This window comes from Babylonia areolata, chromosome 30 (assembly GCF_041734735.1).
Source record: "Babylonia areolata isolate BAREFJ2019XMU chromosome 30, ASM4173473v1, whole genome shotgun sequence".
Taxonomy (NCBI): Eukaryota; Metazoa; Mollusca; class Gastropoda; order Neogastropoda; family Buccinidae; genus Babylonia; species Babylonia areolata.
In genome coordinates this window covers 26,171,352-26,186,047 of record NC_134905.1, presented here as the reverse complement: position 1 = coordinate 26,186,047, position 14,696 = coordinate 26,171,352, and the positions used below count along the sequence as shown (strand labels likewise).

The 14,696-nt window shown below is 44.9% G+C and overlaps 1 protein-coding gene across 1 annotated transcript in view; it reads left to right on the top strand.

The window, feature by feature from the left end:
• Positions 1–14,420, top strand: part of LOC143275360 (interstitial collagenase-like) — a 143,933-nt gene extending 129,513 nt beyond the window's left edge. The window contains exons 6-11 of the mRNA XM_076579420.1: positions 2,554–2,712; positions 4,003–4,137; positions 6,079–6,212; positions 7,631–7,766; positions 8,621–8,793; positions 13,443–14,420. Of these exons, the coding sequence (XP_076435535.1) occupies positions 2,554–2,712; positions 4,003–4,137; positions 6,079–6,212; positions 7,631–7,766; positions 8,621–8,793; positions 13,443–13,817 (1,112 nt within the window). The 3' untranslated portion in view covers positions 13,818–14,420. The remainder of the gene's footprint in view (positions 1–2,553; positions 2,713–4,002; positions 4,138–6,078; positions 6,213–7,630; positions 7,767–8,620; positions 8,794–13,442) is intronic.
• Positions 14,421–14,696: the final 276 nt, after the last annotated feature.

Below are 14,696 nucleotides of genomic sequence, written 5' to 3'. Positions count from 1 at the left end.
TTGATGAGGCGACGGGGATGATAATCGATTGGCACAAAGATACTGATCGATTAGTGGACTCACAACAGCGCTGTATACGTAATGCTTGCTAACACGCTGTCCTATGGTAATGACGTGAGAACCAGAATCAGGAGAATGATCGTTTATAGGAGTGATCGGGGTTGGGGTTTTGTTTGTTTTTGTTTTGTTTGTTTTGTTCTTTTTTGTATATGTGTGTGTGTGCGTGCGTGTGTGTGTGTGCGTGTGTGTGTGTGTGTAGCATTTGTCTGCTACTCTAACCAGCTGAGCACGAGCGGCGGGCTACAACTGGCAAGTCACTCAATGATAGATATCTTTGCCACTCGGTCATCAAGGGAGTTAGCCTGCACCCGGAAAACTAAGCTTGTACACGCATGCCTTTTGAAACATGAATTTATGCTTCAGTCCACCAGTGCAAACCTCTTCTCATGCATCCTGAGCATTCTCTGAAAAGCAGCAAGTGAATGTTGTTCAGTTTTCTGGTTTATAAATCGAAAAACAACAAAAAAACAACCATGGTTGTGTACTATGCGACTGTTGTCTGGACTATGAGGGAGTGTACAATATGTCACCTCCTGTTCTGGCAGCGCCTGACTGCAGCATGTATGTGTGCCACCTTGCTTTGACGAAACACTTGATGGGGAAATGTAGGCTATGTATGCAAAGTAGTTTATCAGAAAGTGATACACAGGTCACACTGGAAAAGGAGGAACGGCGCCACACGCGTACACACGCACGCACACGCGCGCGCACACACACACACACACACACACACACACACACACACACACACACACACACACACACACTATCTCTCTCTCTCATAAACACACACACACACACACACACACACACACACACACACACACACAGAGTGACGTCTCACTTCCAGTGGAAAAACACCTCTCTCTATCTCTCTCTCTCTCTCTCTCTCTCTCTCTCTCTCTCTCATAAACACACACACACACACACACACACACACACACACACACACACACACACACACACACATTACAGTGATGTCTCCCCTCCAGGGGAAACAGCCAGAACACATAGAGGAGAAGAAAAAGCAGTATCGCACGTGATCCTCGGCAACAAAGAAACGGAGAAGAGAAGAGAGAATTGGCATGTCCCGCTTAGCAATAACAAGCCAGGGTTGACACACCCCTTTAGGGAAAACCGCTCTGCTATCCTCCATTATTAACTCCTAATGTTACTGCAGCCATTGCTAATCCCACTGTCTTCTTCCCGAACTGTGTACAAAATGCTGATGAACTGTGACACATATTGTGCTGCTGCTGCTGTTGTTGTTTTTTTTCTGTTTCTGTCTCTGTCCTTGTAGACTGATGCTGCTCGTCTCTTTGTAGTATTGGTAGTTTGGTTTTCAGTTTATGGGTTTGTTTTCTTTCTTCCCTTCACGATATGCTGTTGTAGTTTGGTCGGTGTGTGTGTGTGTGTGTGAGTGTGTGTGTGTGTGAGTGAATGAGTGTGTGTGTGTGTGTGTGTGTGTGTGTGTGTGTGTGTGTGAAAGTGAGTGAGTGTGTGTGTGTAGTGTGTTGTGTGTGTGCGTGTTTTAGGTTGTTGTTTTTGTTGTTGTTTTTCTTTCCTTTACGATTTAACACTCATTTGTCAAGTCTTTCGTTGTTTGTTTTTTGTTTTGTTTTTTTTATCTTTCTTTCTTTAGAATATCGACAAGAACAAATGGAAAGAATTTATGTTTGAAAAAGATATTGATATCTACACATGATCGACGAGTTCCACGCTTGTGTGTGTGTGTGTGTGTGTGTGTGTGTGTGTGTGTGTGTGTGTGTGTGTGTGTGTGTTTGTTTGTTTGTTTGTTTGTTTATCATTGAAATGGATGAAGTTTCAGATATAATGTTGATGTTTGTACTACACACATTGTTTGGTAGTTCTCTTTTCGGATGATACTTTAATTACCCTGTGTGTGTGTGTGTGTGTGTGTGTGTGTGTGTGTGTGTGTGTGTGTGTGTGTGTGTGTGTGTGTTCTTTCTTTAGTTTAGTGTCTTTTTACTATCAGTGATATTAGACAATTAAAAAAATAAAATAATAAAAAAGGGGGTAGGGGAGAGGGAAGAGGAAAGCAGAACAGGTAGAAAGTTACCAAGAAAATGTCTGTGTGTGTGTGTGTCTGTGTTTGTGTGAGTGTCTGTGCCTGTATGTGTCTCTGTGTACCTGTGTATGTATTTGCGTGACTGTGTGTTTGTGTCTGTATGTGTTCGGCTATGTGTGTGTGTGTGTGTGTGTGTGTGTGTGTGTGTGTGTATGTGTGTGTGTGTGTGTGTTCGGCTGTGTCTGTGTGTTTGTGTCTGTGTGCGTCTGTGTCTGTGATTTTGTGTGTTTGTGTCTGTATGTGTGTGCGGCTGTGTGTGTCTGTGTCAGCGTGTTTTTGCGTTGTCTTTGTCTTTACGTTTTGTTTGTATGTGTATAGTGCTATGTGTGCATGTGTGTGTGTGTGTGTGTTGTGTGGCCGGGTGACTGGCGGGGTTCAGCAGGGGTTACTGGATGTTGTTCCAGGGGTGAACCTGTTCCAAGTGGCTGCCCATGAGTTCGGTCACTCCCTGGGTCTGTCCCACTCCGACACCAGCGCTGCCTTGATGGCCCCCTTCTACCGGGGCTTCCAGCGCTACTTCGAGCTGGATGAGGACGACGTGCGGGGCATACAGGAACTCTACGGTCAGTCCGCTCTTCTTGTTGGGGGTGTCTTCTTGCTGGGGGTGGTCTTCTTGCTGGGGGTGGTCTTCTTCTTGGGGGTGGTCTTCTTGCTGGGGGTGGTCTTCTTGCTGGGGGTGGTCTTCTTGCTGGGGGTGGTCTTCTTCTTGGGGGTGGTCTTCTTGCTGGGGGTGGTCTTCTTGCTGGGGGTGGTCTTCTTCTTGGGGGTGGTCTTCTTGCTGGGGGTGGTCTTCTTCTTGGGGGTGGTCTTCTTGCTGGAGGTGGTCTTCTTGCTGGGGGTGGTCTTCTTGTTGGGGGTGGTCTTCTTGTTGGGGGTGGTCTTCTTGTTGGGGGTGGTCTTCTTGCTCTTCTTCTGTTTGCCCTTCTTGCTCTTCTTCCTCTTCTTCTTTTTTTTCTCTTGTTCTTGTTGTTTTTGTTCTTGTTTTTGTTCTTGTTTTTGTTCTTCTTCTTCTTCTTTTTTCTTGTTCTTGTTGTTTTTTTCTTGTTTTTGTTGTTGTTGTTCTTCTTCTTCTTTCTTGTTCTTGTTGTTTTTGTTCTTGTTTTTGTTCTTCTTCTTCTTTTTTCTTGTTCTTGTTGTTTTTGTTCTTGTTTTTGTTGTTGTTCTTCTTCTTCTTCTTTCTTGTTCTTGTTGTTTTTGTTCTTCTAGTTCTTCTTGTTCTTGTTCTTGTTGTTTTTGTTCTTGTTTTTCTTCTTCTTCTTCTTCTTCTTCTTCTTCTTGTTTTTGTTCTTGTTGTTTTTGTTCTTCTTCTTCTTCTTTTTTTCTTGTTCTTCTTGTTTCTGTTCTTCTTGTTTTTGTTCTTCTTCTTCTTCTTTTTCTTACTCTTGTTGTTGTAGTTCTTTTTGGTCCTGTTCTTGTTCTTGTTTTTCTTGTTGTTGTTGTTGTTGTTTTTCTTCTTCTTCTCCTTCTGTTTCTTCGTGATCCTACACTTCTTGTTGGTCTTTCTCTTGTTCTTGTCTGTCTTGTTGTTCTGTTTGTTCTTATTGTTGTTGTTGTTCTTCTTGTTCTTCTTCGTATGATGATGATCATCATCATTTTCTTTCTTTTTTTTTCTTTTTTTTTTTTTTTTTTTTTGGGGGGGGGGGGGGGTAATCATTATCATTGCTTATTGCTGTTCTTCTTGTTGGTCTTGTTCATTATCATTATTGGTGGTGGTGTTACTGACGGTGAAGTGTGTGTGTGTGTGTGTGTGCGTGTGTGTGTGTGTATGTGTGTGTGTGTGTGTGTGGCTGTGTGTGTGTGTGTGTGTGTGTGTGTATGTGTGTGTGTGTGTGTGTGTGTGTGTGCTATAACAGGACCCAAAGAGCAAATTATCCCCAGTGGTCGTTTTACCCGGGGTCCTCCAGTCAGCGTACCACCGCCCATCTGCAAACGACCCCAGGTGGACGCCATTGTCATGAACGCGGATGGCAGAACCTACATTTTTCATGGTTAGCTTGCTTTTGTGGATTATGATGTTTTTTTCTGTGTAGTTGTGTGTCAGACAGGATGATGATATGGATACTTATACACCGCCTATCCTCGGTCGGAGACCCAAGCTCCAAGCGCTTTACAAACACGGGGTCACTCGCACAACAGGCTGCCTACCTGGGTAGAGCCGACTGACGGCTGCCATTAGGCGCTCATCAGTCGTTTCCTGTGTTATTCGATCAGATTTCAGGCACGAACCCTGGGACCCTTAGATTTAAAGTCCAGCGTTTTAACCACCCGGCTATCACGACCCTATGAATATCATCATTCAAACAAACTTTATTCAAAGAAACATCAACGCAGATACACGGCCAGTCAAAGCACATGAAGCAGAACCTAGCTCTAAAACAAGACATTTGTCAATAAAATGGCGTAGGGGACGGTCCCCCAAAGGCCAGCTAGCCCCCAAGGCGTGCAGCAACTAGAGCCAGTGCTGTCTTGCCTCCTACTTTGGAAAGACTCAGCTGAACATGAATTTCCATTGCCGGTCAGAAACCATGGATAATAAAGTGCTCACTCTGCTGCTGCTTGCCCAGCTGTGAGCTTTCAGATTTCAGCAGAGTGTTGAGCTGTGCTCAGACCAGGACCTATATATTTCAGAGCAGGCTGCAGGGTTTTGTCGTGGAAGGTGGCAGAATGGTTTAGACACTCCCCTGCCAATGTAGACAGTCCATGAGGGTGAGGGTTCCAATCCCGCTCTCGCCCTCTCTCCCAAGCTTGACTGGAAAATCAAACTGAGCGTCAAGTCATCTGGATGAGACGATAAACCGAGGTCCCGTGTGCAGCACGCACTTGGCGCACTGAAAAAAGAACCCATGGCAACGAGAGTGTTGTCCTCTGGCAAAGTAATGTAGAAGAAATCCACTCTGATAATTATGTAACAAATATGATAAAAGCAGCACTCAAGGCCAAAGTGCGTTGGGTTATGCTGCTGGTCAGGAATCTGCCTTGCAGATGTGTTGTAGCGTTTATGGATTCGTCCGAACGCAGTGACGTCTCCTGGAGAAACTGAAACTGTTGTCGCAGTTGATGCATGTGTTTCACAATCACTGGGTGATTCCTCCTGATGGTGTGGATGTATATGAAGGCCCTTGGAGACGGGCGCAATAGCCGAATGGTTAAAGCGTTGGACTTTCAATCTGAGGGTCCCGGGTTCGAATCTCGGTGACGGCGCCTGGTGGGTAAAGGGTGGAGATTTTTCCGATCTCCCAGGTCAACATATGTGCAGACCTGCTAGTGCCTGAACCCCCTTCGTGTGTACACGCAAGCAAAAGATCAAATACGCACGTTAAAGATCCTGTAATCCATGTCAGCGTTCGGTGGGTTATGGAAACAAGTACATACCCAGCATGCTCACCCCCGAAAGCGGAGTATGGCTGCTTACATGGCGGGGTAAAAACGGTCATACACGTAAAAGCCCACTCGTGTATATACGAGTGAACGTGGGAGTTGCAGCCCACGAACGCAGAAGAAGAAGAAGAAGCAGAAGGCCCTTGGAGTTTATATTTTATGTGTCGTCTGCATTTACCCCTGTTATTTGATTTTGCTTTGTTTATGTAATTCATCGTTTTGTTGTTGTTTTGGGGGGGTTGTTTTGTGTGTGTGCGTCAAATCTGTCTACTTATTTGTGTTTTGTTTTATGAACTATTCCTCTCCAACTTGCGCATGTAAGTGTATTTACTTGCTTGCGAACTTGTTTGTATAATTATTTGTGTGTCGGGGTGGGGGGGGGGGGGGAGAGGGTTGAGAGAGAGAGAGGGAGATTAAAATTTATATTCATATTGTGTGTGCATACTCGCTCGCTCAACCGTGCATGTGCGTGTATGTCTGTGCGTGCGTGTGTCTGTGTCTGTTTTTTCTCTGTGTGTGTGTGCGCGCGCTCGCGTGCATGACTGTTACAGGCAAGGACTACTACCGGCTGAATGACTACGGCATTGACGAGGGCTACCCTCGTTCTGTGAAGACAGACTGGGGACTGGAGGGGCCTGTCGACTGTGCCCTGCACTGGGACAATGGATACACCTTTATCTTCAAGGTGATGACTCTCTCTCTCTCTCTCTCTCTCTCTCTCTCTGCCCTGCACTGGGACAATGGATACACCTTTATCTTCAAGGTGATCACTCTCTCTCTCTCTCTCTCTCTCTCTCTCTCTCTCTCTCTCTCTTCTCTCTCCTGCCCTGCACTAGGGACAAATGGAATAAAAACCTTTATCTTCAAGGTGATCACTCCTCTCTCTCTCCTCTCTCTCTCTCTCTCTCTCTCTCTGCCCTGCACTGGGACAATGGATACACTTTATCTTCATGTGATTACTCTCTCTTCCTCTCTCTCTCTCTCCTCCTCTCTTCGTCTCTCTCTCTCCTCTCTCTCTCTCTCTCTGCCCTGCAACTGGACAATGGATACTACCTTTATCTTCAAGGTGATGACTCTCTCTCTCTCTCTCTCTCTCTCTCTCTCTCTTGCCCTGCACTGGGACAATGGATACACCTTTATCTTCAAGGTGATGACTCTCTCCCTCTCTCTCTCTCTCTCTCTCTCTGTATGTGTGTGTGTGTGTCAGATAATACACATGTTTATAATAGTACACAACTGCATTCCTGTCTCTGTCCGTCTGTCTTTGTCTCTCTTTTTCTGTCTGTCTGACTCTCCCCCCCCCCCCCTCTCTGTCTCTCTTTCTCTGTCTTTTTCTATCTATCTGTATATATATGTATATATATATATATATATATATATATATATATATATATATATATATATTTCTCTTTTCCGCTCACTTTCCCCCTCTCTCAGCACGCCCCTTTCTCTTTCCCTCCTTCTCTGTCTTTGTCTATGTCTTTCTGTCCTTTGTCTTTATCTCAGTGACTGTCCTTCTGGTTCTCTGTCTTTATTGGAGTCCAGCTGTTAGTTAACCAACTCTCTCACGGGCCCTTCGGCTTAACATGGATACGTTAAATGTGGAGTGATGGCCTAGAGGTAACGCGTCCGCGTAAAAAGCGAGAGAATCTGAGCGCGCTGGTTCGAATCATGGCTCAGCCGCCGATATTTTCTCCCCCTCCACTAGACCTTGAGTGGTGGTCTGGATGCTAGTCATTCGGATGAGGCGATAAACCGAGGTCCCGTGTGCAGCATGCACTTAGCGCACGTAAAAGAAACCACAGCAACAAAAGGGTTGTTCCTGGTAAAACTCTTTAAAAAAAAAAATCCATTTCGACAGGAAAAACAAATAAAACTGCGCGCAGGTAAAAATACAAAAAAAAATGGGTGGCGCTGTAGTGTAGCGACGCGCTCTCCCTGGGGAGAGCAGCTCAAATTTCACACAGAAAAATCTGTTGTGATAAAAAGAAATAAAAATACAAATATTAGTTAGGGTCCTTATGACGGTGTGTGTAAAAACAACCACAACAACAACCACAACAACAAGCACGTTGCTGATTGTGTGGCACGTGTGATGGGCAGGACGAGCACTACTGGAAGTTCTACAACATGAACCTCATCTACTTCCGGAAGATCAGCGAAGGCTTCAAAGGGGTACCCAATAACCTGGACGCCGCCTTCGTGTGGGGAGGCAACGGCAAGACCTACTTCATTAAAGGTATGGCCTTTCCTTCCTGTCAAAAGAAATATTTTTAAAATCGTACTTCAGTATTGAGTGATGAATTTGTAGATCATTTTCAAGACAGTTTTCTGTTTGTTTATCTTTTAGGTTGTTTAAACCAAATAATGTGTGTTTCTTTTCTTCTCTCTCTCTCTCTCTCCCTCTCTCTCTCTCTCTCTCTCTCTCTCTCTCTCTCTCTCTTTCTCTTATCTCTCTCTCTCTCTTTCTTTCTCTTATCTCTCTCTCTCTCTCTCTCTCTCTCTCTCTCTCTCTCTCTCTTGTGTGTATCTGAATGTCATGTGTGTACTTCATCATCGCAATCGTCATCATCATAATCATCATTACCATTATTATCATCATCATCATCATCTCTATCTCTCTCATATTGCACATTTATGCTGTTATATTTATATACATTTTTGTCATTGCATTATGATTATGTACCTTTAAATGTTTACTGTGCATTTGAGTGTATTTGAATGTCATGTGTGTACTTCTATAACGTTTCGAGTATTTTGATTTCATTTCTCTTTGCCCTGAGGACTGGATGTAAAAAAAAGCATGTGCATGCTTATTCCACTTCCCTCATTAAAAAACGTTCGTTCGTTCGTTCGTTCGTTCTCTCTCTCTCTCTCTCTCTCTCTCTCTCTCTCTCTCTCTCTCTCTCTCTCTCTCTCTCTTCTCTCTCTCTCTCTCTCTGTCTGTCTGTGTCTGTCCCTCTGTCTATGCTTGTATGCACGTATATATATGTATGTAATTTTATGCTTGTATGTATACATGTTTGTACAAATGTATGCATATATGTCTGAATGTATAGGAGTGCTCTGTGTATGTGCGTGCCTGTGGTGCAGGCCACAAGTACTGGCGGTATACAGAGAACAGTGTGGACAGAGGCTACCCCCGGAACCTGACCGTGTGGAGCGGACTGCCCGAGAGACTGGACGCCGCCATCAAATGGCGCAACGGGAGGACCTACTTCTTCAGCGGCTCCCAGTACTACCGTTACAACGACGTGGCTTTCGACGTCAGTCTCTGTGTCTGTGTGTCTGTGTGTGTCTGTGTGTCCCGTGCGACAGTGTAGTGTTGGAAAAAAAGGAAATTTTGGTCAACTTGACCCCTCGAATACGTCATGATTTTCGCTGGTTTTTTTTGTTTTTTGTTTTTGTTTTTTTTCCCCCTTTCTTCTTTCTTTCTTTCTGTGCGTGCGTGCATGTGTGCGTGTGTACGCACGCGTGAGTGTGCGTTCCTTCCCTCCCTCGTCGTCAGCTCAGGTTGTTTTCTTTTTCTCGTGCATGTACATCTGCACGTTATTAAGCTGAGCTACAGGTCTGATAAGGATAACTCACCTGTCGATGTCGTGGGCATCGTAAGATGCTTTAATCACTGGCAGTTGCACCCAGTCAGGGAGAGGTGGTTTCTTTTCCAGTTCCTGCTCCATTCATTTTGGAGTGAGGAGTTTTTTGCCGATTCGGTTCGGGTTTGGGGCCTCCAGTGCCACTACGTTTCCTGGGTCCGTGTCCGACCAGGAGGTCTGGAACTACATTCTAGTTCCAGGGATTTAATCTCCCTTATGTTTTTGTTGTTTTTTTTCCCTCACGAGCTCTTGAGCTCCGAAGAGTGTTCCGACGAGTCCCGCACGTTCCCCGAGTGTTAAGGTCGTCTTGGACTCACGCAGTCCACCTTCCCCAGCCTCCGCCGTTGTCCTGGCCACCCACAGCCTTCCCTGCGCCTGTGAGTTCCCTGAGTCTGTCACAGGGGTGTCCCCGACGCACATGAAGATTGCCGCTTTGCATGCACTGTCTGCAGAAGGACTAGGACTCTCAGTGGTCGCCGGCATCTTGAGTTGTCTGTGGCATGGACCCTCGTGTTCAGGACCAATGCGAGCCGTACATGGACGGTAGAGGATGCGCGTGCATGTGTGAGAGCAGTGCACAAGAGGGGTGAGTGTGTGTGTTCGAGCGAATGTGAATTATTTATTTATTTATCTCATTCCCACTAAAACTAAACGAACAAAGCATGAAATGATGTGGCGATTTGTATTAGCGGGTTAGTAAGTTTGGAAGCGGGGGGGATTAAGGGAAATAGTTTAGGCCTCACTGCTGTTTCGGTTGTCAGTATGTCTGTGTGAGTGAGTGAATAAAGTTTGGTATTGTGTATAAATTCTTGGCGTTGGCCGCATTTAATTGAGCGTGTGAGGATCCGGAGACCCTTTTTTTTTTTTTAATTTTCTTTTATCAGATTGCGCGGGGCCTGTCGGGTTGTAGGTGGGTCCTCAACCTCAACCGGTCACGTGACCTGTATGTTTGTTTGCATGTGTGTATTTATGCTTGTATGCTTGTGTAAATTTATGTAGATATGTATGTACGTTTGTTTGCATGTGTGTATGATGTATGTCTATCAATATGCATATATATCATATTTATGTATACATATTTTTTTTATGTATATCTATCTATATAAATGAGATAAGATAGATAAATATCACAGATTGACATAAGTTTACAGTTGGGCCAACAGCAAAATGAGACCTGTGTAATCAATGGTTTCTCTGACGCAATGGGAAATCATGTACAGCTTAGTCTTTTGTGAAGGACTGTGACTCCCAAACTGGGAGATAAGACTGCACTGGCTCTTAGTGCTGCAGCCTTGGGGAGCTGGCTGGCCTTTGGGGAACCATCCCAACGCCGACTGTCCTAAAACCCTCTTGGCCGAGAGAGTGGGATGTTATAACTTGGGGCAAGACATTCTTATCACCTTCTAGCCCAGATTGTCGGGACAGCAGTTGCCTCCTCTGCTGTTCTGATGTTCGTAGTCGGACAGGACTGTCACACGAGCCGCTGCCTCACCGCAGACCCTCGTGATAAAAACTCATGTGGAGGTCTGTCTACACTTCTTTCGTCATTTTCTCACGCAGTGAGGGTTGAAGCCTTAACTGAGATCGAAGCTCGACCAATACAGTGCAGAACGGTTTGATCAGCTAATCATCATCAATTTTAGATGTGTCAGTGCGTGCGTACAGATCCATAATCGCTACACCCATCACAATGTACATTGTTTATCATTGGGTGAAGCCTGGTAGAAATGCTAGTTCATGTAAAATTACTGATTTGCATATCTATCCACTGATGGTTGTATCGATTGTGCTACATTATCATTGGGTATATATATATATATATATATATATATATATATATATATATATATATATATATATATATACGTTCCAATATCCTGTTGCTCCCACAGTGTAGGCATGCATACACTCACATACCTCATCTTCTACCCCACCTCCCCCCGCACTCCCACCTCCCCTCACACACACACACACACACACACACACACACACACACACACACACACACACACACGTACACATATCTCTCCTGACACTTGTGTACACTTTCACTCTCGCGCATTCACAAACGCACTCAAAAGCACAGACGCACACATACACACAAACACACACAGCCGCCACTGACTGGCCGCAAGAGGGATGGGAAAAGATTTCTGATGCCAAGAACGTGGCGTCTAGTGTGTTGCTCGGTCTATTGTATTTGGAAAGGCCCACAGAGACTCTGTTCCGTTTTGAAGAAATTTGCGCAATGTTGGTTTGGAAATGATGCCGATATTTGTTTGATTTGCAAAGCATCGTGCTCTACCTTTCATGTTAGACTTGCGGCCGCTCCCTCTCTCTGCTTCTATTTCTTTGAGGCGATCGATGGTGTGATGGCCTTGTACCTGTTCATTTTGGTATTCTTTGACTTTTCTGAGGATTTCCGATTTTCCTAGATGTAGGCCGCTCGTTGGTGTTGCGTTACCAGCAAGTCTGTCAGCTCGCTCATTTCCCTTAACACCTGCATGTCCCGGGCAGTATGACCATGTGAGTTTTTTAATCTGAAGGTTGCGCATTGCGTTATGCCACTCTGGGCTTCCCATTCCGTTTTCAATTTTCTGTATGAGGTTCATTGAGTCGGTTAGAATCATGGCATGTTGGTTTCCGGGCGTATGGATGGACGATAGCCACTGGAGGGCATGTGTCACAGCTTCAACTTCCATCGTTAGGCTGGAGGTTGTGACTTTGTAGGCAGCATTCTCTTCCCAAATTGTTTTTCCATTTTGTTTCGCAGTGAATCCCCAGCCAGACTGGTCTTTGGTGACTGAGCCATCTGTGTATATGATGATGTCCTCTTCTTTACTGTTTTCTTCTATAAGCAGCTTCACTTCCGCATCAGTTTTGCCCTCTGGCCATTCCCGACAATGTCTTCCTAGAGTGGGTGAAATGGCTGTGTTGAATAGATGGTTGAGGTTTTCGGGGTTTTTCTCCCATTCTTTTGTATATATATATATCTATCTTTGTATGTACGTGTGTTGGGTTGGGGGTGGGAGATATGGGCGTATGTGTGTGTGCTTGTACAAGTGTTCATCTCTGTGAGTGTGTTTGTGTGTGTGTGTGTGTGTGCCGTGGAAGCTGCGATAGGTAGACTAGAAATGAGTGTGTGGAGGAGGGGGTAGAGGAGGTGCAAGGTAATGTGTGTGTGTGTGTGTTGGAGCTCATGTACGTTTATATGTATTTGACTGTGCTTTCATATGTGCTTGTACAAGTAAGTGTTCATCTCTGTGAGTGTGTGTGTGTGTGTGTGTGCCGTGGAAGCTGCGATACTTAGACTAGAAATGAGTGTGTGGAGGAGGGGGGTAGAGGAGGTGCACGGTAATGCGCGCGCGTGTGTGTGTGTGTGTTGGAGCTCATGTACGTTTATATGTATTTGACTGTGCTTTCATATATGTGAAACTGCATGTTTGGTGCATTTCTGTTATGCATGTGTGGGTGTATGTGTGAATGTGTGTCTTCATATTTTACATTTATTCGCTTATTTATCACCATTGTTGTCTTATTTATTCATTTATTTGTTTTATTATCATTTTATTAGTATTACTAATATTATTACTACTACCTTTTTCTATATTATAATTATTATTTATTTATTTATTCATTTATTTATGCAAGCTTATCTATTATTTATTCCCCCGTTTGTTTGTTTTTGGTTTTTTTTGTTTGTTTTTTTGTTTGTTTTTTCTCAAGGCCTGACTAAGCGCGTTGGGTTACGCTGCTGGTCAGGCATCTGCTTGGCAGATGTGGTGTAGCGTATATGGTTTTGTCCGAACGCAGTGACGCCTCCTTGAGCTACTGAAACTGAAACTGAAACTATCATTGGGTATAGCCTTGAACTTTCAATCTGAGGGTCCCTGGTTCGAATCTCGGAACGGCGCCTTGTGGGTAAAGGGTCCACCGATCTCCCAGGTCAACATATGTGCAAGACCTGCTTGTGCCTGAACCCCCATCGTGCGTATGTATACGCTAGCAGAAGATCAAATACACACGTTAAAGATCCTGTAATTAATTTCAGTGCCCCGGTGGGTCATGGAAACAAGAACATACCCAGCATGCACACACCCCCTAAAACGGAGTATAGCTGCCTACATGACGGGGTAAAAACGGTCATTCGCATAGAAGCCCACTCGTGAGTGTACATACGAGTGAACGTGGCAGTTGCAGCCCACGAACTAAGTAGCAGAAGTTGGCATCGCCAGGTAGAAATGCTAGTTGATGTATATAACTGATTTACATATCTATCTATCCACTGATGGTTGTAGCCATTGTGTGTTCTCTCTCAGATCGACAAATCCTATCCACGCAAGATCGGCAATTGGTGGCTGGGCTGTCCGGAGGAGGACAGCAAACAGCAGACAGCGGAGAGCTCGGCGGAAAGCGGAACCGGAAGTAGTAGTGGTGCCACCGGAAGTGCCCAGAGCGGAAGCCAGGTGGACGGAAGAGGAAGTGACGTCGTCAAGGCAGGGGAGGTGATTCACAGCGTGTCACGTGACGGCAACGACCAGTACCTCAGCGCCTTCAACGAGGAGAGCAGCTTGCCACCAGGGGGCGCATTGGGGGTGGTGGACAGCGGGGCAGGGTCGTCGCGTCTGTGGGGGTCATCGGCGCTGGTCATCCATGCTGTACTTGTGGTGGTCTCTGTGTCGTGCAGTAGCTGATTGAGGTGGGCGGCTGAGTCGTCGCTCTTTCTTTGATTGATTGATTGAGCAACGTGCGCGAGACCCTCTTTTTTTTTTTTTTTTTTTTTTTTTTTTTTTTTTTGTCTGTCAAGCTTTCTTTTGGGACCATCCACCACAAAATGAGTCTAATGTCATCTTTTTGGTCTAATTTTTTTTATTCTTCCTTGGTTGATGTTGGTGTTGACATGGAATTTCAACCAGTCATGACGCAGTTTATACGACTGGTCCTTTTTTTTTCTTTTTTTGGGGGGGTTCATGTTGAAATGGGATGATTAAACCAGTCACTCAGCTCTTATAACGACTGGACAATGGAGGTTTGTTTGTTTTTTTGTTTTTTTGTTTCTGTTTCTGTATACTGAGTTTATTTGTTGTCTCTCTCTTGCAGTGAAAGCCGCTTTAAGGTCAGGTCCACGATGTCCCCAGGTCCTAACTCCATATTACGAAGATGACATGCGAATCATTTGATGGTGGAAGGTCACTTTTCAAATGACAAAATCATAATTTTGGCTGTTATTATTGTTTGTCTGTTAATTTCCTTTCTCTTTTCGTTCACTGCTCTGTCTCTGTTTCTGTCTGTCTTTCCCTCTCTCTCTCTCTCTCTCTCTCTCTCTCTCTCTCTCTCTCTCTCTCTCTCTCTCTCTCTCTCTCTCTCTCTCTCTCTATGTGTGTTTGTGTCTCTGTCTGTCTCTCTCTCATATTTCCGATCATCATCCCCAAAACTTATCTGTTTCCGAAAATGGAATGGACAGTTTTATATTTGTCCTCCAGTGGGACCGTTTTATTGTTGCTGATGTACTGAATACGAATTGCCTCCTCTTGGATCTATCCCCCTCTCCCACCCTACCCCCCACGCCCCTT